Source organism: Festucalex cinctus, chromosome 3 (genome assembly GCF_051991245.1).
Source record: "Festucalex cinctus isolate MCC-2025b chromosome 3, RoL_Fcin_1.0, whole genome shotgun sequence".
NCBI lineage: Eukaryota > Metazoa > Chordata > Actinopteri > Syngnathiformes > Syngnathidae > Festucalex > Festucalex cinctus.
In genome coordinates this window covers 27,900,210-27,927,006 of record NC_135413.1, presented here as the reverse complement: position 1 = coordinate 27,927,006, position 26,797 = coordinate 27,900,210, and the positions used below count along the sequence as shown (strand labels likewise).

General features: G+C 43.1%; 1 protein-coding gene across 2 annotated transcripts in view; it reads right to left on the bottom strand.

Moving 5' to 3' along the window:
* LOC144016334 (PDZ domain-containing RING finger protein 4) overlaps positions 1 to 26,797 on the bottom strand; it is a 141,433-nt gene that overhangs the window by 38,610 nt on the left and 76,026 nt on the right. Inside the window, exon 1 of one of the 2 annotated variants that reach the window (XM_077517330.1) lies at positions 25,496 to 25,750. The exons of the other annotated variant lie outside the window; for it this stretch is intronic. Within the exon in view, the coding sequence (XP_077373456.1) occupies positions 25,496 to 25,564 (69 nt within the window). The 5' untranslated portion in view covers positions 25,565 to 25,750. Of the gene's footprint in view, positions 1 to 25,495; positions 25,751 to 26,797 lie in introns of those variants that run through there. 2 annotated transcript variants of the gene reach the window in all.

The window sequence follows — 26,797 nt, the reverse complement described above, 5'->3', positions numbered from 1 at the left end:
TCCTAATTACTAGGGGTGTTAAAAAAAATCGATTCGGCAATATATCGCAATATTACATTGCGCAATTCTCGAATCGATTCAATAGGCGGCCCGAATTGATTTTTAAATATCCATTTTTGATGGAAAAATATTCACCAAAACGTCTGAGGGTTCACACCTTAAGAATGGAAGAATGTTATATTAATGGAACGTTAAGCCTTAATATTTTATTTTAATGCTGCTCAAACATGAAACAGATTACAACCTGTATGAGACTGAAGTTTCAGATCAATAAATAATACAGTTTCATACAAATCTTACACTGTACAAGTTTACTGATTAGTATTTTATAAATTTAAATTAAAAAACAAATCGCAACAATCGACTTATAAATTCGTATCGGGATTAATCGGTATCGAATCGAATCGTGACCTATGAATTGTGATATGAATCGAATCGTCAGGTACTAGGCAATTCACACCCCTACTAATTACAGTTAATATTTGCATGAAAAACACTTCAATGCCATCAACATCAAATAACAAAAGTTAAAAAATGCCAGCAGCTTAGACTGCCATCTCATTCCACTTGACCACGTACGCTACGACGCAAACTCGTTCCATCAGTATCGTAGCAACCGTGCATGCGGGGACCCACATAAATCAAGGATCTCTCCTCTATAATTCCCATGTGTCAGCTCTGTGATTGACAGGTGACCAGACCAGGGTCTGTCCTAAATCTCAGGCGTCGTTCCGCTGTGACACGAACAAGGCTAACCAGCATCAAATGGACGGAAGTAGCTATTGAGTGATTCTGCTAGAAACGTGTTGATGAACATATTGAGCTCATGGATGCAATCCAGGGTGGCGCTATTTTGTAAAGTGTGGCAAGCAACAGTTCTCATCTTGGCAGAAAGGTGGTACGTTTGCATCAAGGGGTGATGGGTAATTTGTTAACCGTATGCATGCGTGGAAGCAGTTGGCGTTTTCACGCTGTCACACAAGATCCATAATGCGAGCTCGTATGTTTCAACCATGTGCGTTAGCTTGGATCCACTTATTTGTGCAGCGTGATGTGAGGGATATCTGCCTCCACTCCACGGTTGATCCCGTGGTAGATCTATGCCAGGCGTCTGCAGCGCGATTGCTCCCGCACATAATTAGTACGGTTGAACCAGGCTTTATCCTTACTGCTGCAAGGCCAAGATTAAAATTTAATCAGCTGTTCAACTATATCACTGCCACGCTTTGGATCCCATGAGAACTCACACGGGCACCGGACGCCCACAACTGGACCGTGCAGTCTTGTCCTCCAGGCCAGCGTGGACCGAACAGAATCTCTTGGCAGAGAGGAATGACAGCTGTTCTGGCGCAACAGCACACAACACAAGGTATGATGGGTAATGAATGAAGCCAGGGAAAGGATGGAAAGAGGAGGAAAAGAGGTGGCTTGAGGGATTTACACAAATTGAAACAAACGCTTTGGGTGCTTTCCTGGAAAGAACGTGTCTTTGACAAATTGACATACTCATGGGAACGACACGACATCCGGACCAAGACTTGGTTCGGACGTTGGAGGAATCCGAAAGGATTTATATGAATCCAATAGGGGTGTTAAAAAAAATCGATTCGGCAATATATCGCGATACTACAGCACGCAATTATCGAATCGATTCAATAGGCAGCCGGATCGATTTTTTAACATCCATTTTTGATGGAAAAATATTCAACAAAACGTCTAACTTTCACACTTTAAGCATGGAAGAATGTTATATTAATGGAACATTAAGCCTTAATATTTTATTTCAATTCCTGTTTGTTAAATACAGTGGCTCACAGTTATAAAACTGAAGTTTCAGATCAATAAATAAAACAATTTCATACAAATCTTACAGGGTAAATGTTTACTGAAAGGTATTTTCTAAATTGAGTTAAAAAAAAAAGAATCGCAACAATCGACTTTTAAATTCATATCGGGATTAATCGGTATTGAATCGAATCGTGACCTATGAATCGTGATACGGATCGAATCGTCAGGTACGAGGCAATTCACACCCCTAGAATCCAATGACATTAACACATGATCTGAAATGGGGATTGAAAAAGCAGTTGAAAACGCTCAAAAATTTCCATTATTAGCTTGGCTGTTCTTCTCCAAACACGTTTTACATACAGTTCCCTCAAACGAGATCAAGCACACAACCCAGTTAAGATGGGATATTACTGCATACAGTTATAGTAGATACGTGATTACATCATCAGTGTCTGATCCAACATTTAAAAAGATCTTTTTCTCTGCTTTCAACAGAACAGAAGAAACGTCAACTTCGCACCCGTATCATCTGATTACAATTTTCTAATTTTTCACAGTCATCATTGGGCCTCTGTTCAGGCTGATACTACATTGAAAGGCAACATTTTCCCAATCTTACCTCAATAGAAGTGAATGAGATCATCGGATCTTGTGAATCTTGGTAGTCCAAATGTGGACTTAATTTTTAGTTCCTAGCTCTTTCTTCGAATTCAATGCTTTCATGCACTGCTGAAGAATAATATCCTTAATCAGGAGTGAGCTCAACATCGCTAAGAAATCTGCGGCTTCTTAAAATGCTGTTGAATTTGCGATGTCTTTATGTACATGGGAACACAATAATGTACCGTATTTTTCGTATTATAAGTCGCAGTTTTTTTCATAGTTTGGCCGGGGGTGCGACTTATACTCTGGTGCGACTTATGTGTGAAATTAACACATTGTTATATCATTTCACATGTTATTTTCACACTAAACCGCGAGAGGGCGCACTAGGCCTGTGTTGATAAGTTCAACATTGCCGGTAGAAGAGGAAAGCGGCGCATCGTCGACCTCCCGAGTTGGGGGAGTTGTTTAAAAGTGACACCGAGGATGAAGATTTCATTGGATTTAGTGAAACTGATAGTTTGGTAAACTTGCTAGCATGTTCTTTATGCTAGAGTTATATGAATAACTTGTAGTGATGGGAACATAATTCACCCACGGAACGTTGTGGGTGGGAAGGTTTTGTTATGTGGAAAAGGGGAGTTAGCCTGTTAGCTTCTAGCTGAGTGGGGAGTTGCTGTTAAGACCTCACAAGCTGATGTCAATAAAACGCCAGCCTTTGGCTCCGTGCTTCAACACTCCGCCTCCGACTCCCGTCACTGCTCGCTACAAACTCTTAATATGTTACGTCGTTACTGACATTACCAGGCATGTCAGTCATGTAACGTTAGTATACCGTACACTTATTCAGCCTGTTGTTCTCTCTTTTATTTTTATTTTAAATTGCCTTTCAAGATGACATGTATGTTATTGGTGTTGGATTTTACCAAATAAATTTCCCCCAAAAATGCGACTTATACTCCAGTGCGACTTATATATGTTTTTTCCTTCTTAATTATGCTTTTTTTTTAGCTGGTTTGACTTCTAATCCGGAGCGACGTATAATCTGAAAAATACGGTACATGGTGTTGTGTTGCTTTTGGAATGGAAAAAAACAACAACATCTTTTATCAGGCTCATACTCAGCTGTTCACTCGAGATTATCAATAGATGTCTGTCAGTTCGCCAAACTAGAAGAGGGTAGACGGTAACGTATGCGTAAAGACCCCATTAAATGCTTGTGGTAGCTGTGTTAAAGCTCAACTGTTATGTTGTACTTTTGCAATACAATCACTTCAAGTCAGATTATTTAAAAAACAACAACAACAACATCATTACGAATTAAATATTTCAAAATGTTAATGTTTTAAGGCTAATAGCACCATTTTGAACATTGAACTATCATTCATGCTGTAAAGTTTGCCAACTGTATGCAGAACAACAAGAACAGGTCAGGCGTGCGCAACGTTGGTTTGCTTCGCTTCAACGAATCGCGGCTGAAGGTAATGGAAGTGACAGAGCAAAACATGTTTTGGACCAACAAAGACAACTTGGGCCAAAATGGAGGAGTTGTATTTGGGTTTCTACAAGAATGCAGAAGGTCAATTACGATGATTGGAGCCAATATGTCCAAGATGAAGGCTCCGTTTGGAATCACACTCGACAACTTCCTCATTTTTCTAATGGTTCACTTTGGAATGGGCTCAAGCATTTTATACTCTTACAGAACTTTTCTTTATTATATCGTGGGTGCAGTGCTCTCAAAAACTGTTCCATCTAATTGGTGCTCACTTTGTAGGGCCTGCAAAGTGTTGGTTGCCATTTTATCTTTGCAACCCTTGTAAGACTTAATTGCGGCGCACCACTGTCAAGAGTAAGAACGATTAATCATTGGGAAGTAGAGCAAACGCCTGTGCTACAGATCACTTCACTCTCTCTTCTCGCTGCAAACCAGAAAGCTTGACTTGCCGGCTAACGGCAGGGTGCAGCGAAAAGTGGAAGTTGTGCTTTTTGTTCCGTACAGGTTTGGCAGGAGTTCCCGTTGGTTCAGGCGGCCGCTTGGCAGGAATGACCGCTTCACGTGAGGCCAATGTAACACGAGAATGGGACCAAATGGCTCTCGCAATTGGAAAGCAAAGAGGGCAGACTGCTGCATCGGTGGAGGGCATCTGCTCAGGTTTTCTAATTTGATGAGCTCAATTGCTTGGCAACACTGCGTCTGCTCCGCTGTGCTTCTCTGATAACAATTCCGCCACTTGGAAACATGCTGTAAACAGAAACAATTAGCCAGAATAATAAAATATGAACCATATTGCAAGTGAAAATGAAGCCGTGTTCAAAAACACAAACACACACACACGACGGGTGCAGTGGGGCGGAAGTGTGTCATGACAAACGCTAATTGGTCCCAAACAGCAGAGGGGCAACCTGTTAAAAACCCGCTCACATCTGGTACGCCGACTTTGCTCGCTCGCTGTTTTGCACATTTCATTCTCTGCCAAACGGCAACATTTAGCGAGGGAGCGTGACAGCTCAGTGGGCGGGGAAAAAGCCGAGTCCATATGGACACGGTATGATGAGTTTCAGGACGTAATTAAGTGTCTCTCCGCGGAGCTCTTCGCCCGCTGATGAAGAGACACTTGCGGCATGAGGGAGTCCGGAGAGACACCTGAGTGACGGAGCTCATTTCTGACAAAGACTTCAGTCAACGTTGTCTTTCCCTCACAAGCATGATGTGTCGTGATAGTAACTTTCTGCCGAGCTGCAGTAGAGGATAATCCATTCTGAGCTCACATTTGAAGCGATATTTCCCATCAGAAACAATAGAAAAGTCAAAAAAAAAAAAAAAGAGCAATGATGATAAGACGTTGAATCGGTAAGACTACCGAATGAACAATTCTGAGCTCTTAAAAAAAAAACAAGAAAAAAAAAAAAAAAAGGAAACAATAGAAAATTCATGAATTTCTACGATCAAGATCATACAAGTATTATTAACGTACAGGCAATGCAAAAAGATTCCTTACTAGCATACTAGTAGCTATCGAAGTTTCACAGATTTTTAGATTAATAATTGTAAAATGTTTACAATTATTAAAACAATAACATTTTAGGTGCAGGAGTGACAAAAATTACACAGCTGGCTGATGATGAGGAGACACTATCAAGGTGACGTCAAATAGAATCGCAGTCCACGCAAAACAACATGACTATGAAGGATTTAGTTATTATTCTTTGTTGACCCTTCCCAGGTAGTCCCAAAAGGTAGACCACCCCAAGAGACACACCTACAGAGGAATAAGTAGGTAGACTCGACTCCACACCTATTTTAGAACCAGGGTTCTTCCTGTGTACAAAATTCAGAGGCGGCCACCTCCAGCCTGAGCCACTGATATCACTCAATGTGTTGATTGACATAGGCAGGACCGCGTTTTTACTGCAGTTGCAGTGTTACGCCATTGTGGAGGCGCTATATCGACAACAGTGCACTGGAACGACCTGAAACAACAACCGAAGAAGAAACATCTTTCTTTTTTTTCCTTTTATTTTTTTAAACTTTAATGTACCGAAGAACAACCGTTGCGTACGCCCATTTCCTGGTTGTGAGGCAGAGGTGGCACGCTCCAGCCATCGTCAAAGTCATAAAAACACAGGATATACAATTAACATAATAGTGTTTTATAACAGTCTCCGGTTCGAGTCCAGGCTCGGACCTTCCTGGGTGGAGTTTGCATGTTCTCCCCGTGCCCGCCTGGGTCTTCTCCGGGTACTCCGGTCTCCTCCCACATTCCAAAGACATGCATGGCAGGTTAATTGGGCGATCCGAATTGTCCCTAGGTGTGCTTGTGAGTGTGCATGGTTGTTCGTCTCTGTGTGCCCTACTGCCCAAAGCCAGCTGAGATAGGCTCCAGCAACCCTTGTGAGGAATAAGCGGTCAAGAAAATGGATGGATGGATGTTTTATAACAACACTGAACTATATTTACGATTTAATACGTGCTACTGGATTAATTTTTTAATGATTGTAGTTAAAAATGGCAAAATATTCATGGCAACTTTATATTCATATCATTTCTAGTCCCTGATCTGGCTGCAGGAGGGCGGCACGTAATAGTATCAGTCACCGCCGCTAGTACAAATACCTTAAAATAAGACCTGGTGTCAGTAGACACCCATCATAGTCAGGTTGATACCAGCACTGCCTCAATTTGAACCAGGAAAAACCCTGAGAACTAAAGAAATCTTTTGGGTTAAAGGTGAATAAACAAGAATAGTTTTGGTTGCCTTGAAGCAACCTTAGGCGGACGGACTACCATGACCTAGATCTACTTGGACATAAAACCTCAGGCCAATTACTGGAGAAAGGCCAGTTCCCTTCCAACTCTCAGGCGCACCTCTACCATGGTTCCTCCAACACCGTGAAAAAGAGCGTAAATTAATTGTAAAATTTGACCCATCATCGCAAACCAACCACAAGAGCCAAGAGCCTGAAGGAATTTAACGCCTTGCCGAAGGGTACCTCGTCTATTGGGGGTGCGGAGTGTCAATATCTCAAAGAACCGGGGGCATTTCGGTCAAAGGCCACATTGTTAATCTTGCCTGTGGTTATTATCAATAATTCAGTCAGACAGCTTTCGGTGTGTGATGTTTCATATGTGAACACTTGCAACCATGAGAGCAGATCTTTCAGACAGTACTGTGTCAAATAAATAGACAAAAAAAAGCCACCGCTACCCTCCCCTCACTCCCTGCCAAATTCATTCTGCGCCGAGGAAGTGCTAGCGTGATAGATTTTCCCCAAGCAACTGGGGTATTTCCACACTGTCTGCAAGTCTCCCCCCCAAGAGCAAGCAAATGTAGTGGAGATATCAAAGGTGTTTTGGCATCTTGGCATACAAACACGCACACTTGGACACACTCCCAGACAGAAAGTCAAACACCAAAGTGTCAAACAGGATCTACCTGCTTGCTCTGCGTAGTGTCAGCGCCCCGATAGATCGCAGCCCTCAGGAGGAACCGCGTCAAGCAACTCCCAACCCCCAACTTCACAATGTGTTTTTTCCCCAAACATATTCCACTATTGATTATTACAGTTTAAAATACTCAGTGTATAAAAACGGACATCCCTGCGATTGATTGCCTCGCTGCCTCATCCCCCTCGGCGGCCTCCCTTAAACCGAAGACACCTCCAAGGAGAACGCAGTTCCTGCATTGAATTTACTTCTGTTTAACGACGATTACGTTGAGCTGGTGTCAGCTCCACGGTCAATAGCAGAGCTTTTAGCGCGGCCAATCATAGGAAAGCCGCATAAATCAGCTGAGGAAAGCAGCGTTTGCAGCTTTGCCCGATGCAAACTGTTCGCCGGCGTCCTCCGGCGTGACGGGGCGACAGTGACACGGACCATTGAGGGCCCGGTGACATTAATGGACTAACACTCGGCACTCCCCTGACATTATCCCGTCTCGTCATTCTTGATGCGCGCCGCCGTCTCCCAGTCACCGTTTTACCCGAGAGGACGTTCCGATCGATGGGAAAGGACGTCCGCTGAAGCCTCACTTTACGCAGTGTTTACTCGACAAACAAAAACCTTCACTTGTCAGCTGCACAAGTTCGTTACCATCACTGTGTATTTTTAATACACTTGTATGTTCAACCAGTCGCAGCAATTTCGGCCGATGGCGTGTGTACACAAAGCAAAGCCGTGCGGGCAATGGTGTTTCGAGAGCAGCCAGAAGGGACATCAGACCGGTCCCAAGCTCACAATATTTGAGAGATCATGAGAGTTGAATGTTCAACCATAGCTGGTTTATTTAGAAAAAAAAAATAGGGCAGCCTTTGAACAATCTAAAAGGAGGTGGTGGCTTTAAGAACCGCTGTGGAGTTTGGATAAAGTCGAGTACCTGCACCGATTTTTTAAAAATCTGAACCAATTTGGTAAACACAACACAACTTCAAAATATCAAGTTTGTTGCCACGCCCAATGTGTTGTTTAGGGCCTCAAAAATGTGATTCATAGCGGAGAAAAATAATTTCTACAGGTGCTCAGTAATATATATATATGTATACGGTTTATATACCGTATATTTATGTTACGGTTATACGGTACGGTAAGGTTATGGGTTAGGATTGGAATATATACATAAAGTGCTGTCAAATATAATGTGTTCTAATTAATTAATCATGAAAAATTATCACATTAATCATGTATTAAAATAAAATTATAAAATTATCACATTAATCATGTATTAACGCAGATTAATCACACTATTAATTTCGATCCTTTAGCTGACAGTGGATGGTTATGTTAAATGTAACACAGGTTGTGTTTGAGCAATAAACATAACTATATGCATTAAAGTAAAGCATTTAATAAATGTTTGTGCATGACAGAATATTTCTTCATGTCAAAATATTGGGGTCGTTCCCATTTTAAATTATGTAAGTAATTAACTGATTAGAAAAAATAGGAGAATGAGCATGTGCAGTGGGTCAAAAAATGTTTAAGACGTCCTCATAACATTAAATATCGAAAGAATTAACACACGACAGGTGCGCTTCAAATTTGGCGGGCAAAAAATGATTTAAAAAAAAAAAAGCCTTTTTAATCAAGCGATTATTGTGATTAATCAAAATCCTAAAATGTGATTAATCTGATTAATAAAATGTAATCGTTTGACAGCTCTAATGCATATACATTAATTTTGAACCGATGAAACAAATTTCAAGGATAAAATGTATAAATTCCAAGTGCCTTTAAGAGCTGCTGTTTTAGTTGGCAACAGAGTTCAAATGGGCACAAAGGTTTAATGAGTGTGTGTGATCAACAGTGTCTACCAAACGAGGTAATTACAGTTATTACCTGTTTGTTTTCCACCGAGTGGAACAAAAAACTACAATTTGTGTTGACGCCAAAGAAGGATCTGCCCCAGCGCAGCTCTCCGCTCCTCTTCTGGTCTCGCTTCAGTCTGCCAGCATGACTCTGCGTGAGAATCTGGCTGGCGTGGGAGGTGCCGGGTTGGTCGACGGCGCCGCAGGGGTGCGAAAACACAGTCGGCGTTCCAACCTCACGAAAACCGCATCCGCTTCCGACTGTCAACTTCTGCGAGCCGCTGTATCGCGGCGTAAAAATAGTTTGATCACATGCTCGTGTTGTTAGGCGCAATGTGTCACCTTGCGTTTTGCTTGTCATCACATTGTCAATAAGAGACCAACAATTCATTTTGAGCGCCGACAAATCAATTAACACGCAGATTCTGTCGCTGTCGGACTGGAATGAAATTAGGCGTAGACAGAACGCGCCTGCTTGAGGATCTCGGGTGACAATGGGAGTTTTCAGAAAGCCATTGTGACGCTCTCATTGCAAATACAGCTCATTAAAAGTGTAACCTTTGGAAGCGCAACAGCTGCAGTCGCAGGCACGGCTCCGCCCGCTACGTATGCTCGACTCAAACCCTCCGGAAACTGCACTTTAAAGACACGAACCGACATCATTAAGAGCTCGTTATGTGGGTTTGATTGGGTATGCAGTTGGGGAAAATGGATGGATGGATGGATGGATGGATGGATGGATGGATGGATGGATGGATGGTTGGATGAATGGATGGATTGTGGATGGATGGATGGATGATGGATGGATGGATGGATGAATGGATGGATGGATGGATGGATGATGATGGATGGATGGATGGATGGATGGATGGATGGATGGATGAATGGATGGATGGATGGATTGTGGATGGATTTTGGATGGATGGATGGATGGATGGATGGATGGATGGATGGATTGTGGATGGATGGTTGGATGAATGGATGGTTGGATGGATGGATGGATGGATGGATGGATGAATGGATGGATGGATGGATGGATGGATTGTGGATGGATTTTGGATGGATGGATGGATGGATGGATGGACGGATGGATGGATTGTGGATGGATGGATGGTTGGATGGATGGATTGTGGATGGATGGTTGGATGGATGGACGGACGAATGGATGGATTGTGGAGGGATGGATGGATTGTGGATGGATGGATGGATGGATTGTGGATGGATGGATTGTGGATGGATGGTTGGATGGATGGACGGACGAATGGATGGATTGTGGAGGGATGGATGGATTGTGGATGGATGGATGGATTGTGGATGGATGGATGGATGGATGGTTGGATGGATGGTTGGATGGATTGTGGATGGATGGATGTATGGATGGATGGAATAGATACCCAGCCCTATTTGTAAAGTCTATCAGTAAATTTACTGTGAATTTTGAACCCTTTTTGCAACCACACCAGAATAAAAACATCTTCTAAAAAGTTTCTACCTCCAAAGCGGAGCAGATGCATGGTGACACGGCGGTCCCCAGACAGACAATGACCACGTCAGCGTGTGAAAACACGTCAGCCATTTCATCAAATAGGTGTCAGGCCGAGCTTATCGCGGCAGCTTCAGGGAAAGGCCGCTGACCTGCGGAGTGACACCCGGCTCTGCCGCCTCACCGGGGTGGGGGGGGGGGTTGCATTCTCGTGACACCCTGCCACCTCCAGCACCCGTAACACACACACAACGTCACTCATTTCACACACACGCGCACCTCCATGTCTCAGGGCTATGAAAGTAAGAGCAATGGAAAAAGAAAGAGAGTAGGGAGGCATCAGCACGGCCATCCATGAACTCTTTATCTCTTTATCGAGCGTATATCACGCAGGCAGCACCTTGCCTGACACCGTCCTATTTCTCCAAATGTCAGCGCAGGTGTTGCGGCTGATATCTTACAGCTCGGGGGTGGGGGCTGAGATGGTGGGCGGTCTTTAGACGCAATACATGTTGAAAGGCGCAGATAAATAAGACGACAACAAGCCGGGCTCTTTTTCCTTTCCAGTAGGAAGACAAGGAAAAAAATACTTGAGGTGGAGTACATGCGTACTAATTCGAGCAATTTTGCTCAAGAAATCAGAAAATTTGCGATTGTCGGATGCCTCGGAAAGGTCATCTGGAGCGATTATCCAGTGGAATGGGGTGCTTAAAGTGGTCATTTCTTCACCAATCTACTCGAAGAAGGAATAATAAAAAAGAAGAAAGTGATCAAACCATGTTTGACCAATCCACAGACTGACAGCGGAAAATAGATCGTTTTTATTCAACTTCAGGAAAATATTTATTTAAAATTTCAATTAACTTTAAGGGTGGATAACTGGTTAGCACGTCCGCCTCCCAGTTCTGAGGTCTCCGGTTCGAGTCCAGGCTCCGCCCTTCCTGGGTGGAGTTTGCATGTTCTCCCCGTGCCCGCGTGGGTCTTCTACGGGTACTCCGGTCTCCTCCCACGTTCCAAAGACATGCATGGCAGGTTGATTGGGTGCTCCCAGTTGTCCCTAGGTGTGCTTGTGCGTGTGAATGGTTGTTCGTCTCTGTGTGCCCTGCGATTGGCTGGCAACCAGTTCAGGATTTATTGCCCAAAAGCCAGCTGAGATAGGTTCCCGCACCCCCCGCGACCCTTGTGAGGAATAAGCGGTCAAGAAATGGGATGGATGGAATTAACATTTAGAGATGCTGCTAGCCCTGGAAACTCTCTGCACTTTTTTTTTGTAATAAGTGAAAATTTAACAGTCCAGATATTTTGACATTTTGGAAAACTTCATTTACTGTACAAAACAGTTGGGAGCCATTGATTGTTTTTTTTTTTTGTTTTTTTTTAAGACATGGTGATGACCCTAAGTGCTCCCTGAACTTTTTTTTTTTTTTCCCAGAGTTTTCCAAAAAAAAAAAAAAAAAAAAATAAAAAAAAATATATATATATATATATATATATATATATATATATATATATATATATATATATATATATATATATATATATATATATATTGTCTAAGAAAAATTGTTCAAAACGTTTGGACACAGTTACTGTAAGTGTTGGAGTTTTTATATTTTGACACCAATATTTTCCATTTTGGTGAAAGTGAATATCGGGTCCAAATGTGAATTATTGGCATTAATTATTTATTATTATCAATAATTGACCATTATTAATCAGCATCACTATCAGCCCTGATAAAATCATATTATTCTATCTGTAGTCCGAATATTTCAACAATGATCCCAATGGTTGATCCTTCATTGGATCAGTCAGTAACGACTCCCACACTTGCGCATCTTCATTCCGACTTTCAGTTCTTGAAGATGTTTGGATTCTCATGTGGACCTCCGGCATGCGGCAGTCTCCCTAATTGGGATGCAAAAGGTGACTGCCAGTCAAGAGACGCGTTCTCGTGAATGGCGAGAAATTAATGAGGACTCTTTTTTTTTTTTTCCGTCCGCCTAAACGTGGATAATCAGTTCAAAGGCATGCGGGCATACAGATGTGCCGCCCCTCCCCTCCCCGAGCGAGCGAGCGCGGTCCGCAACTCTTTGTTTTCACCCCACAAGCGTAAACTGTCATGTCTGTTTGCACACAGGCTCTGGAGTATACACACACACTGTGCAACTCATGAATGAATGCAAATACCTTTAGACAAAGGCACAAGTAATGTGTCATATTCTCATGCATACCTCAAGTGTTTGTGGAGAAACATCGAGGGTGACACAGCCAGTGATACTTGCGCAACAATTACGATAGCATATCTAAGGAGCTTGGAACATGTTAACTCCACACAGGAAAGTCTCAGCTGAGATTTGAACCTCTTAGAACTGTGAGATGTTTTTCTTTTACAATTAATTTTCTTATTCATTCTTACTTTTTATTCATTTTACTCTCACAATTTCAGTGCATTGTAAATCTACATATATATTAGGGCTGCAACCGTACAACCCCAATTAAAGGGATACTTGACTCATTGAACCATTTGCAGCAGTAAAAAGTTAGTATTTTATCTATAATTAATGTGGAAACTTCATTATTTTTCACGTGCTATTAGCATCTTTAAAAAGTCATTTTTCTACTTGCAGTCGACTGATGATGACATCACCCGTGCTGACCAATCGTGGCTCAGTTTACTGACCAAACCCAGAAAACAGGTGAGCCATGATTGGCCGTGACCTACTTCCTCAGCACAGGTGATGTCATCATCAGTTGACAGCAAGGAGAAAATGGATGATAAGATGTTGAATCGGTAAGACTACCGAATGAACGATTCTGAGCTCTCTCTTAGGAAAAAAAAAATAAAAAATCAAAAAAAAAAATCCCCCCCCCAAAAAAAAAGAAAGTAGAAAAATTACTTTTTAAAGATACTAATTGTACATGAAAAATAATGAAGTTATCAAATTCATTCCGGCCAAAATATTAACTTTTCACTGCTGAAAATTGTTCAATGAGTCAACTATCCCTTTATAGGACACCCAAATGCAATAACCCGCTCATCTGGAGCATTTCAGAATCAATATTTGTCTAATCCTGACAACTCTAATAAAATACACCATATTCACCAGACAGGCTGAATATTACTTGTATTAATGTGTGACAATTGCTTCAGACATTTTTGCTAGTTGAACTTGGCTTCGTTTGCCCAACCAATCAGAAGATGGTTAGAACACTGTTGCGTATTTTGTGCCAACAATCAGGACCTCTGAGAAAAACATAAAATCTGACTGGTCAGTTCCGTTGCTGATTTAGTTGACGTTACATCAGCCAAGGCATTGGGCAAATTACGATGGCATGGCAACACAAGGAGGCTGCAATCTGATTGGACAAAAACAATCTAAGACATTTACAAGAAGAAGTTCAGCCAAGAGAAATGCCTAAATCAGGACTAAATCAATACAATTCCGGGAAACAAATATGAGAATTTCGGTTATAAAAGTATTCGCTAGCAGAAAAGATGCGCTCAAAAGACGGATTTTGATGTTCCTCTCCAAAAGGTGCATTATTTACCTCCTCACTTTCCGGCTGCCCGCTAATGCAATTCCACCCACTTACGAGGCTGAAGATGCCGCCGCGGCGCGACTGTTGCGTAAAGCGCAGCCTCACGCTGACTGTGTAATTGGATATTTCATAGTCTAATCATCTCGCGGAATTGAAAATCACGGCGAAAATCCGGCTCGGGCGCAAACGACGCCCGTACACAGGAAGACGAGACATGGAGTCAATGAGTTTTTAATCGTCGGCGGGCGCACTAAATCTCAGCGGAGTGGATTGAAGAGGGGAGCTAATGATGAATTGACCTTTCTCCCTTTTCGTCCTTCCCTTATCTCAATAAGAACCCGGCTGACCTTTTCAGCCACACATCAAGTCGGCTGACACCTCCCGACTTCCACAAGCCTTACCACGCTATTTTTTTGTTTTTTATCCCTCCGCTACCTGTGCAAGGAACCCCCCCCCCCCCCCCCCCCCCCCCCCCCACCACCACCACCACCACCACCACAAACAAGGCGTGACATACTGTTTTAGCCTTCACTGTTGGAAGACGCAGATAAGAGATGATGGAAGCGCCGGGGTTATCATCTAAAGCCCGATTCCCTCTCTCCCCGTCTTTTATTTCGATTATCTCGTTAATTCATCTGGATAAGAGAGTCTCTCTCTCACAGGTGTGTGGGGGGGATGACATCAGCGTGGCGTCACCTGTGAGTAAGACCACGACCTTCTGTTCTCACGCGTGCATGCCGTCAAAAGCTGGTTGAGCAGAGGTGATAGAGCAGCATTCCCTAGATGAGAGTTGTTGGTTGTTGTAAACACGATTTTAAGTGATGAGAACGTGCCGCCGCTGCGATGGTGAAAATCCTTAAAGCATCTTTGTTGCGTTGTGGCCTTATGTCTGAACTTTACGGTAGATCTCGACTGGAGCTGCCGTAGACAGCTGAAGCCGTTAAACTCATTTTGTAATCAATCCAATCTAACCTGAGGCTGGAAGATAAAGTGCACAAAGATGGGAAAAAAAATGGGAGTCCTAATGCATGTTGGGAATAAAAAGAATGCTGTTTTATGTGTTTGACCATCTGTCTGCAGGCTTTGAAAACAATGCATGCGCCTATTTGTTGGGAATCGACAGAAAGCGGCGCCGAAAGCCCAGATTACATTCAGGGATACATTTATTTATTTTTTTTCTCCCCCGACGCTATCCCGGTAGACTGCAGATCAATCAAGCGACGTTTCTTTCGCTTCTGCGCTCGCTCTTTCTTCACTCGTGCAATCGCTTTTAGTGCTTGAGAGACATCCTTCAAAAGACACCAAAGATGGATGACAACATTTGTAGCTAACCGTGTGGAAGGTTGCGAGGATGGAGCGGAGGGGGTGGGGTGCGACGGTTGGCAAGTGCAAGGTTCAGTGGTCTCAATGTCGCCGGCTTGCTTGCTTGCGCTTTAGCATGATTGGGCCTCAAGTTTAGCTCTTTGGCTGCCAAAAACGGTTAATGACGATGACTAAAATCCCGATGTATACCGCCATAAACGTAAAATGACGTCAACTACGTGTTTGTTGTTTTTTTGTTTTTTTTTTAAATCAATGTGAAGTGATAAGTGCAGCGCTGACTGGTCAATGGGTTGTGGAATCAAAAACACCCACTAACTATGGCCAGCAGATGGCAGCATTGTATCGCTTTTCAATGGGCTCAAGGTGTATGAAATTACAATGAAACATGACCAATTCTGACGAAACGTTTTCAAGGATGACATGAATGATCAAATTTAATTAAATTCACAGAGCGTCACCAAACAAAAAAAAAAAAAGAAATACTAGTGTCAAAAGTACTGTTGTGGAGAAAATGTATCTTTTCACAAAAAGCTCTCAAATTACACATTTTCAAATGGTGATTACTAAAGAACAGAACAAGTTAGAAACATACTTTTTTTTTCTAATGAAAGAATGGAATGCAATCTTTCATGTGGTACCCACTAGGATTATGTAGTAAAAGTACACAATATTAGTTAAAATGCTCAAAATCGGCTGGCACTGTCGGGGTTGTTTTTCGGATAACGTGTGGCAGTGAAAGAGTTTTAATGTCAGATTCATGACACGTGCTCACTGGCAGATTTTCTTCTCACCATCGCAAGTGTATTAATGAATCGGAATTCGTTCTAATTGACGAACGGGCACCTCCTATCTGCAATCAGCATAAACACCCCGCCTCGACAAAATAACATCCAGAGTATTCGTCAAAACAAGACCCAGCTAGGAGGTTTGAAATTGTGAGATGGCTCCAAAAATTAAAAGAAGAAATCTCACAAGAGCGGAAATTGAGGTGAACGTGTCAGAGCTGCAGGCAAAGAAAACAACACTTTCCCAACGATTTTCCACTGCAGTGTCAATGACAAAAAAAAAGATAACCGAGCCTCTATCACAGAGGCTGTCAATGCAGCCTGAGGTCAGCACCGTGACTCAGATGCAAAGAAAAGTCCATCAGACTTGAGAAAAAAGAAGGAAACTGGAAGAGGACAAGGATCATCTCATCTTACTCCACAAGATGAACAATTTACGTCAAATATTTGCACACACCCCTTGTGTGTATTCACTGTTTCTGAACGAGGGACTTGGAAAAGTTTGTGTTGCAGCCTTGTAAAACTACCAGGGCCTGTCTAATGCTCGGGTGCCTTTAATTGTATCATGTCCATCCGTTTTTCTGCTGCCGACAGAGTTATCCCGTTTCATTGCACTGCACAGCTTTGTAGTTACAAGTCAAACTGTCCATCTGCCATGGTAACTGTAAGGTAAGGAATGCAAAACATTCCTTTACAGCATGATTAAAGGCTTTGTAAGCTTACATATGTCTGTACAAATTGTGCTATTCAAGTCCATTTTTAATGGTTTTGTTGGTAAAAGTTGCAAAGGATGCAAAAAAAAAAATCAAAGCAGAATGAACCCATGTGCCTCCATTTTGATTAGATGAAAAGTACTCAGTATTTAAGCTTCACCATCGGTCTTCGATACCTGCTATCAGTTGGGGGGGACAAATTCCCTAGTCGGAATTCTTTAAAGTCGTTTAGCCATCACACCCAAATGGCTGACATCCAGTTCATGCACTGTTATGATACACCGCTAGCCCAGCCAAATTAGTGCCCCCCCCCCCCCCCCCCTAAAATTTCAGGGACCACAACTGAGTGATTTTTGTTGGTAATTGTCTCACCATGATGGAGGTTTGCAAAAATTGCGTTAGGCTCTGGAATTGGATCCCAAAAGCGCAGACGCAAATAAAAGTTTAACACTTTATTCGCATCGCATCGAGAGAGGCGTGGAACTAACTTGACTAGACCAGAAACAGCGAGAAGGCATCATGGATTCAGAGGCATGGAACTAACTTGGGCCGAGGAGCAGATGGACATAGGAATAAATCGGCAAAGACACACCTCTGTCAGACTTATATAGACAGCGAATGGATCCGATTGGCTGCGGCCTGACATGTGGGTAACCCTGATAGGTCGCTGAAACAGGACTGACATGGATTTCTCTGATTCGCTGCTGACTGACACGCGGGTAACCCTTGATTGGCTTCTGACCAGATAAAGAGTTTAAAGATTTCTGACATCACATAACTTCTGACATCACATAGCTTCTGACCAGTTGAAACTAGTTGCTCGTTACACTCTAATTGCATCAGTTCAAATAAAACAAAATACTGTAGTTACATGCCGATTGCATCTTGCATCAGTTCCAATAAAGTCAAATAAAACCAAACATCAGACATTAGCCACAAACAAAATACAGTCATGACAAATTGTTGTGATTTCAGGCATGGTGAGGACCGCCAATAAAAGAAAATTTGCTCGAAGAAACATAATAAGCTGCACGTCATAAAGGATCTCTATATCTCCTACTCCTCACACCCTAACTAGTACGTACCACTTTACGGTACCCTAAGTAAGAACAAAAAATTGTTTTAAACAAAAGACAAAAGGGGAAAAAAAGCATCAAATTCTGGCATCCTTGATAGTCATACAATGTCGTCGTTTTGTTGAATTAATTGTCGACTAAAAAGGTGTCGCTGCTATGCTGTCACATTATTTTCACAGCTGACACGGACAAATATATGCACATTTCTGTACATAAGTCGGTTCCAAAACATACAATGCTGATGTGATTTGAACTGTACAGCCTGGTGGAAACGTGGCCTGAGGGTCGTCTTTGCTGTATTTAATTTGAGCAAGTTCCAAATTTATTCCTGCTTTCCTTCTCCTCCCTCAGGGAACTTAACTCGGAGCTGCTGTCAATCACAAGAATGTGTCCTATTCTTAAAACAAAGCCAAAAGTTAAGGGGAAACCATTCTCCTGACACAATTGTATTTATTTATGATACGAACTACCTTACAAGCTTACAAGCAACTGGCAACACAAACTCCTCGTCCCAAGTGTCTGTGGGCCATGTCAAAGGAAAACCTGCTGCTGGTGATAGCTTCTCAACCTTTTACGGAATGCACATCTATTACACACATGGCCACCAGTGGTGTCATATGAGCGAGCAGCAGGTCCGCCGAGTCCCCTTCGGACCTTCTCCGGTCCACGAGTTTCACTGCTGCTACTTCAAAGAACACAATAATCTCTCGCCCACACACAGACATATGCTCCTGAGGTTTTCCCTGACAAATGCATGCTGGATGTGCTTGGTTTCACTCCTTGTCAATTTGGTGTGTTGCAAAGTGGTGGCTTCACTTCATAAAGGCGTCATTTGGATCTCGGAACAGATTATTTCTGATTGTTTTAAAATCCAAATAATTTGAAGGCTGGTCTTGAGACAGTTTCAACGTCAGCGTTCACCTGTAGTCCTAAAGTCACGATCACTGGTTTTTAATTCACTATTAAGACTATTTTTGCATTTTTTTTTCTGTACAGCTACAAGCTGGCACCAAAGCTCTGATTAATAGAAAAGTTGTAATTGGTGTCAAGGAAGTAAATTGAAATACTTGTTAACTGAGGCATGTTTGAAAATACCTTCTGAAGTCCATGCACTACGCCGAGAGTGTATGTTCAGCCAAAGTGGGCACCGTTCCGTGTTAGCAACAACACAGACATGATGTGACTATCAAATTTTTGGTCTCCGACTAATTACAGCTATTAAGTTAGCTATAATAGCTAGTAAGCCATATTATTTACCGTTTAAAGTCAACCTACAACAACTCTGCTCAGTAGTCATCAACTTGCTAGCCCACATAGCTAGCTAACAACATTAGCTAGCAGTTTATATACCCCGTCAGGACACAACGCTAGTACAGTTTCCATCCTCTTCTGTCTGCACCGTGTCCCCCACTCAGCATACTAGGCTTAATACTAATAATATAGGCACATAAACAAGTTTTATGAGGGCATCAATTCCTCTCAGTTGTTCACTATTCCCAGGAGTTCAGCGTATTCCAACTTTGGTTCCATGCCGATCCATACAGTATGCGTCCGTGGGTGCCTCATTCGCATACACCGGCAAGTTATCAGGGACTGTTGTGCCTCATTGAGCCGTGAAGCTTCCTCCCATTTATTTCTCAAATGCAGCAGAGAAGTGCCCTGCCTGTCTAATAAGACTTATAACAACCAGCTATGCTATATGCAAAACGAGTTGCAAGAAGCCGGGCTCAGCCTTGAAAATAAATTACGCGGCTGCTTGCTTGTGGCTCACATCTACTTAAGTTGTGACACCTTGAGAAGTGCACTTGAATAGTTTTGGGAACAGCTTTTTGCTACAAAGACATTGCGGACCATTAAATGTGATGCAAAAAAAATCGCTCAATCCCCCACACACGTTTCAAGTGCTGTGTTGTGGTTATTATCAACATCTGCCATTCTACTAATTAGAACCCAAACAGACACACATCACTGAGCTTCACTAGTCCAGGCAAGATGTGTGACGCTTACGGCAGGCTGGGCGCACATGCACGACGGGAATGATAAAGCGGAGCGGGAGCAGACAGTGAATCAACTACAGTTTGTTAGCTGAAGTGTCAGAGAAAATAAGCTGTAAGCTGATCGTGCTGTCGAGCCGCCGAACTTGGGTCGATAATGACGTTTCGTCTGCAGTACATGCTGACCAAAAACGAGGCGAGACGTTCAAGCTGGTTAGACGACTGGACAGCTAACATTCTGTTACAGCGGTGCTGACATATGGGGTTTTGCAGTTACAGCCTAAAACCAATAGACTTAGGTCAGGGTACTTTAAGCCCCTGTGATGTCACTAAAGACTGCATTTCCACTAAGCAGTGTATTTCAGTTCACCAAGGTTTCGATCGATGAATTGGTTTCCATCATGAATTGGTTACTGCCCATGACAATTCAAGCATTGTAAGATGTGGAAGGTACTGAACAAATTGATGCGAAGAAGCATCAAGGAGTGTCAAGTTTCACGACATTGCTGGGTTGGAGTTATAGCCAGTGAAGTGAATGAGCCGATGGGTCCTATACAATTGTAAGTCACCCCTACTGTGCCAGTTTTATGATGGGACAAGAAAGACATCATCAGATCTCTCCCATCCATTCAAGAATCTTAGTTTCATCATCTTTTACTTCGATCCTATAGTTTATTCCAGAGGTGTCAAATCCAGGTCCAGAATGTAAAAACCCTGCCACAGTTTGGCTTTAGCCACTGGCGCTTCTATTCAACCGGCAGTTAAACTGGCTCCCAGGGAGCTGGTTGAGTAGAAGTCCCTTGTGTCTTAAGTCAGGTTTACTGGATCTGAATTTTACACCTCTGGTTTATTCGGTATCTGCTGGTAAGAACCAATCAAGTTTGAAATCTCTGCATGTCTGGTCGAAGATCTATAAAATTGAAAACAAACAAACACGAAACTGAATGGGTTCTTTCTTGGTAAATTTTTGCTGAATTCTAATTATCCCTCATCAAAAGCCGTTACATTTTTCCTTACATTCCTTACTTAGTAAACCGAACAACAAAAGATGGATCTTTGTGTTGTTGCGGGAAAGCTGATACTATGCTGTAAATAAAAGATGTTCAAGACGGAGATTTGCAGGCCACGCTGCGAAAGGTGCACACGCTTCCATGCAGAACACCCACGGTCGTGAGAACAGCGAGAAGGCAATGGGAAGGTGCCAGCAAGTCATAAATCTCCCACAGCTCATAGGGTCAGGCAAGAGGGAATGGGGTGGGGGGTGTCGTCAAAATTGTCTGTGGGTGCGTGGGGATGGGGAGGACGGCGGTGGCGAACCAACCGCCGTGACCGACTTCTGCTCCCCGAATCAAGCGGTGGCCGGTCACGCTGTGACACCGGCGAAACCACATCTGCCTCATTTGCATTTACACATTGAAGCAACTCCGCATAATCGCCAGGGAAGACGGTGTGCCTCACTATATATATCTGAGTAAAATACAGCAGTGGGGATCCAATATGTATCAGAAAAATATTGAACTGAGCCAGTTGGACAGATGAAACGTGAGGAATAGGTCATGATGCAAGTGCTTTCTGCTGTTTCAACGCACTTCTACAGATCACTTAATCGGGGTAACTGACTGTCCGTTGGCATGTTATTGCAGCAATTAATGCCGTTCACAAGAACATTTATTGGGTTACTCAACCCGAAGGAGTACCGCTTAGTTATCTTGACAACCCAAGCTTTGTTCATTAGGACAAAAGAAACGTCTCTTTCCAAAACAAAACCGTAAGAAGTGAATTGTTGTATCCCAGCCCTTCACTTGACTGAAGTGACTTTTTCCAGACTCACTTCCTCTCTTTCTCCTGACAATCTTTATCCCCCGCATCTTCCCAGCTTTAGCCCTCACAGTGGGTGAGCCGAGAGGAGATGCTGATGTTGTGACTCCCGTCTAAAGAGGCTCAGTCTATCAGCGGGTGGACAGACTCGGCCGGGAGCTTCTCCCAACTGCGAAGCTGCCTCCTCAGCCAAACCCTCACCAAGTGGAGTTAATCTTCGTCGCCAGTCCGCCACAAAAGGCTACTTGCTAGCACACTGTGCAGAGGATACGTGCCGTGCTAAGGAGGAGTGATGCTCCCAAATGCCACGCTTTATACTGCTTTGCCTTTGTTAGCTACACGATATAAAAAAAAAAAATGTTCTGGAAAATGGGAGGCAATAGGGAGTCGGTTTCTCATTACATTCTTCTGGGAAATTCTTTCATCATCCAAGAGTTCTTTGTGCGCTGGGTAAGAGAAATCTACAGAATGTTTCCAAATGGTTCCAAAGTTAGAAGCATAGAATTGTACTGGGTAAACCGGGATATTGGCCTGATTGATGGATGTCTCCAAAGATTATCCTGATTAATTATCCTCTGGTGGGAGGTGCACTAAGAGTGACGTTTTTGCTCAAGGATTGCTCAAAAAACGGTCAGGATGACAATCGTAAATGTTAACCCAGTTCAATATTTCCAGTTACAAATGCTTATGTGCGGTCAACACAGGGGTAGGTTAATCCACGGACTCCATGATTGTGAAACGGTGGGGACTTGAGGGCCAACTATATTGCCGCTATTCCATCGTGCCCGCACAGCCGGGTACCACACAACACCTCACGCAACCACACTAGACAGCAACCGCCGGTTTTCCATTACAACTGGCGCACGGCGAGAAGGGGGCGGCAACATTTGAACCGCCCACGCCAAGCTTGCACTCCCGCATTGCGTGCGGATCTGAAATAACTGAGTGGCAAGTCGCGGCAACATTGAACCAACCAACCAACCAACCAACCAACCATCCATCCATCCATCCATTTTCTTGACTGCTTATTCTTCACAAGGGTTGCGGGGGTGCTGGCGCCTATCTCAGCTGGCTCTGGGCAGTAGGCGGGGGAAAACCCTGAACCGGTTGCCAACCAATCGCAGGGCACACAGAGACAAACAAGCATCCACACTCACAAGCACTCACAAGGGTCGCGTGGGGTGCTGGCGCCTATCTCAGCTACAATGAACCATATTTACAATTTAATATAGACCACCATGGATGAAATATTACGATTTACGACCGGCTCGTGAAGACAGCCATTTCTGAATGGAGAGGTCTGCCGCTGGAGCTCTCATTCAAGTGAATCGGAACACATCACCAGCCTCGAGATGTTTTTTTAAAACCACAAACATTACAAATCGATCCACAAGTACCTTTTACATTTTAAATATAGTTAAGCGCTGTTGTAAAACATTATTATATTTATTGTATATACTGTAATTTTATGACTTTGGCGAAGACCGGCGGACGCTTCTGCCTCTCTCGCTTAAAACAAGGAAATGGGTGTGTGCCACGGCGTTGCTGTCGGCCAATCAGACGACAGGTGACGTCACGGCCCCGCTAGTCCCCCGACGACCGGCGCTGCGGAACCGCTGTCGAAAGGGTTCTAAACAGCGGTTACAACGGAACGGCTCGGCCCCGGAAAAAGTCCCGTGGGGACACTAACATCCGGGGACAAAAATTGCCGCTTCGGTGTGGAACCGGTACGGTGGAAAAGCGCCTTTTGAGTCTTTGTATTAAGTCCTGGGTCGTTTACCTGTGTGACGGTTTACCGTGATTTTAAAAAGTCAAGATATTAATCAATTATCATCCATGACTGATCATCAGACAATCACAAGAGCATACCAAGAGGTACATGAAGCCAGCTGTGTACACTACCAACGTCTTATGTCTTAACACTTAAACCCCAAATAGTGTCATTCCCAGACCGTCAGTGAATGCAACATTCCTTTCTTCCGAATCTAACACCACTTCCAAAACAATAGCCATCGCCGGCCCGAGTTTGGCAACGTGTCAAGTTGCACACACGCAGGCAGCGGTTGAGCCATCTTTTGTTTGCCGCCTCCGCAACGATGCTTCACGCAGGATATATTCCCCCCCCCCCGTCTAATTAATGCACGGGGCGGTTGTATAAAACGGCTAATGAGAGCCGTGATCACAGCGGCGTGAAGGGAGGCGTTACGGAGTGAGAAGGCGAAGGAACGGGGTGCTTCACAGTTATTAGCCTGCCACTTGAATAAGGCGGCTGAGAGGTGGCGGAGGTGGTTAGGTGAGTACTTCGTCGTGTATCAAGGCATACCCACTCACGCACACATCTTTGAGCTATTTTGCATTGCATAGGAATAGCTTTCAGCATGATAGGGTATTTAAAGCCCTTGTATGTGTCTTTTTTTTTTATTGATTGGGACATACAAATACTGTGCAACATGATTAACACAAGCACTTGATTTTTTTTATATAAATGACTAAAAATGTCCCAAAAAATTAACAAAATGTCTAAAAACTAAGTTGAGCCCTTTTAACCACAATTTAAAATCTATAATATAATTTATAATCTCCCTACGACCAGGAATTACAGCACACATTGACAAAATTGACACGCATTTAAATATGTTGTTGGAATTTGGATAATGAAATTAAAAATCTATTTAATTGTATTTGCCTGGAACATTGTTACTCGGATATCCGAATGATTTGTGAGGACACTCTTTACATCTTCCAGCGGTGCTGAAAAGTGCCAAACTGGGACTTTTTCAATAAATATAAAGTACTAAGTCCTAAGTACTATGGCCCGGGGTCCAATGGGCAGCCTTCTGGTTTTCTTTGGCCTGCACTTAAAACACTACTATAACTTCAGTACTACTACTACTAATAATAATGATAAGGTTATGTCGATTTTCTAGATATGCATGATGCAAAAAACTATTCATAACGAAAAGAGTAACATTATAGAGGTGAAAAATATCATTCTGTTACAGAAGCAAAACCAGTTTCCTCCCATTTCTGCTCCATGTCAAGGTCTGATTTCCGAACATATCACAATAATGATCCTCAATTAACTGTCTAATGCAGGGGCGGAGCCATTCTTGTGGCATGCAGTGCTGCGAGCCACCCTAAAATCCTGAAAAGTCCCCAAAATCACCATTAGCACAAAACTGTGATGTAGCTTGAAAATTGCTTTACTTTGCTTTTCTGACGTTTAATAAGTAAAAGAATTTCAAAGAAGCCCTTCTGTATTAACATCATTACTGTCATTGCAGAGTGAACAAAATTGTATGCGGCTCTGGCGTGACAAATTTGCACGACGACACCGTGGGGATGTTCCCGGACGCCTCGGGGTGTTATTCCATGAAACAAAAAGTTGCTCCCTCAGCAAAGCCCCTCCAGCACGACGAATGAGCCGCACACCGGCAACTCTATCAGCTCATTAATCGCCAACACATCTGCCGGCCGCTGAAGAAAACTCAACTCTCTCGCTTTCTCTCTCTTTCGCGTTTCATTCCGATCCCTCAACCAGCCAGCGTCAACAGCAGCTCACCTGCGCAATCTCGTACAGCAGCTTGTAGTGTTCCTCGCGCTTCTGTAAAGTGCACAGATTGCAGCCCATTATAGTTGTCGTGGAAACGGCGGGCGTCCAATTCTCCCCGGTGACGGGCACGAGGGGGGAGAAGGGGGGGAGTTCAGGGTCCGCGCCGCGCTGCTTCTCATCCGTCACTCCTCGGCCAGCATCTTCTGGGAGGTGCGCGCAGCTTCAGCATCCGCCAGCCGTGTGCTGTGCTGCGCTCCGCTCACACGCGCTCGCACGCCCGAGTTGTGGCCACGCGAGGGACACTCCCCCCCCCCCGCCCGCCTCCACGTGATGACGACGACGACGACGCTCGCGGGCTCATGAATTATGAGGCAGGCGGTTTAGGCGGAGGCATCGGCGGGAGGCGGGAGCAAGGGCGGGGACTGGAGGAGAGAGGCGGATCCAGAGGGGCTGAGGGAGCTGGGACATTGCGACTGACGAGCAGTTAGATGGGGAGGCTGCTTTGTGTGAGGATGTTTTCATCGACTGCTCGACTCCTCCACAGCAGATTATCTATCTCAATGAATTATAATGTGTAGAAAAGTTCAATTAATTCAGTAATTCGATTCAAAAAGTGTAAGTGTAACATTTCAGAAGGCCATTTCCTATAACAATGATTTTTGTTGATTGTTTCTAATGTATCATTAATTTCTAGAGGTTTGGGGGTTTCGTTTTTGTGTAAGATAATCGTCTAAATTATAAAAATAAAATCAGTAAATATTTGACTGTGTTTCACTTTTTAAACTGAACTAATTATTATTTTTTTATTTTTATTTTTTTACAAAATTGTAATGATGGAGATGCACCTGTACAATTAAATGGGACCTGAAATAATTTAATGTTACTGTAACAAACATTTTTTTTTTTTAAACCAGATGAAATACAATTACATGGAACTCGTTAACATAGTGAGTCAATCCCTGCTTAATTTCTTGATTAAACATTTAGATTGTTTCTTATGTTATTTTCCAATGTTCTTGAGCCGGTGAATTTGGGGTTTTCTATTTGTTATAATCTACAAAAAATAAAAAAAAATAAAAAATAATAATATCATGGAAAGTACACCCAACTGCATTATTATACTTTGATTGTACATCTATGTTTAAAAATTGGCTATTTTGGGGCTTTACTAACAACACAATTGAGTAGAGCATTTTGAACAATGTCATGGCTGTTGATTTTCTGATATTTTATGTAGCAATTATTGCATTTACAGGAGAGATTTTGGAGGCATTTCTCAATCAATGGTTATAAATAGCTAAAATTGGATAT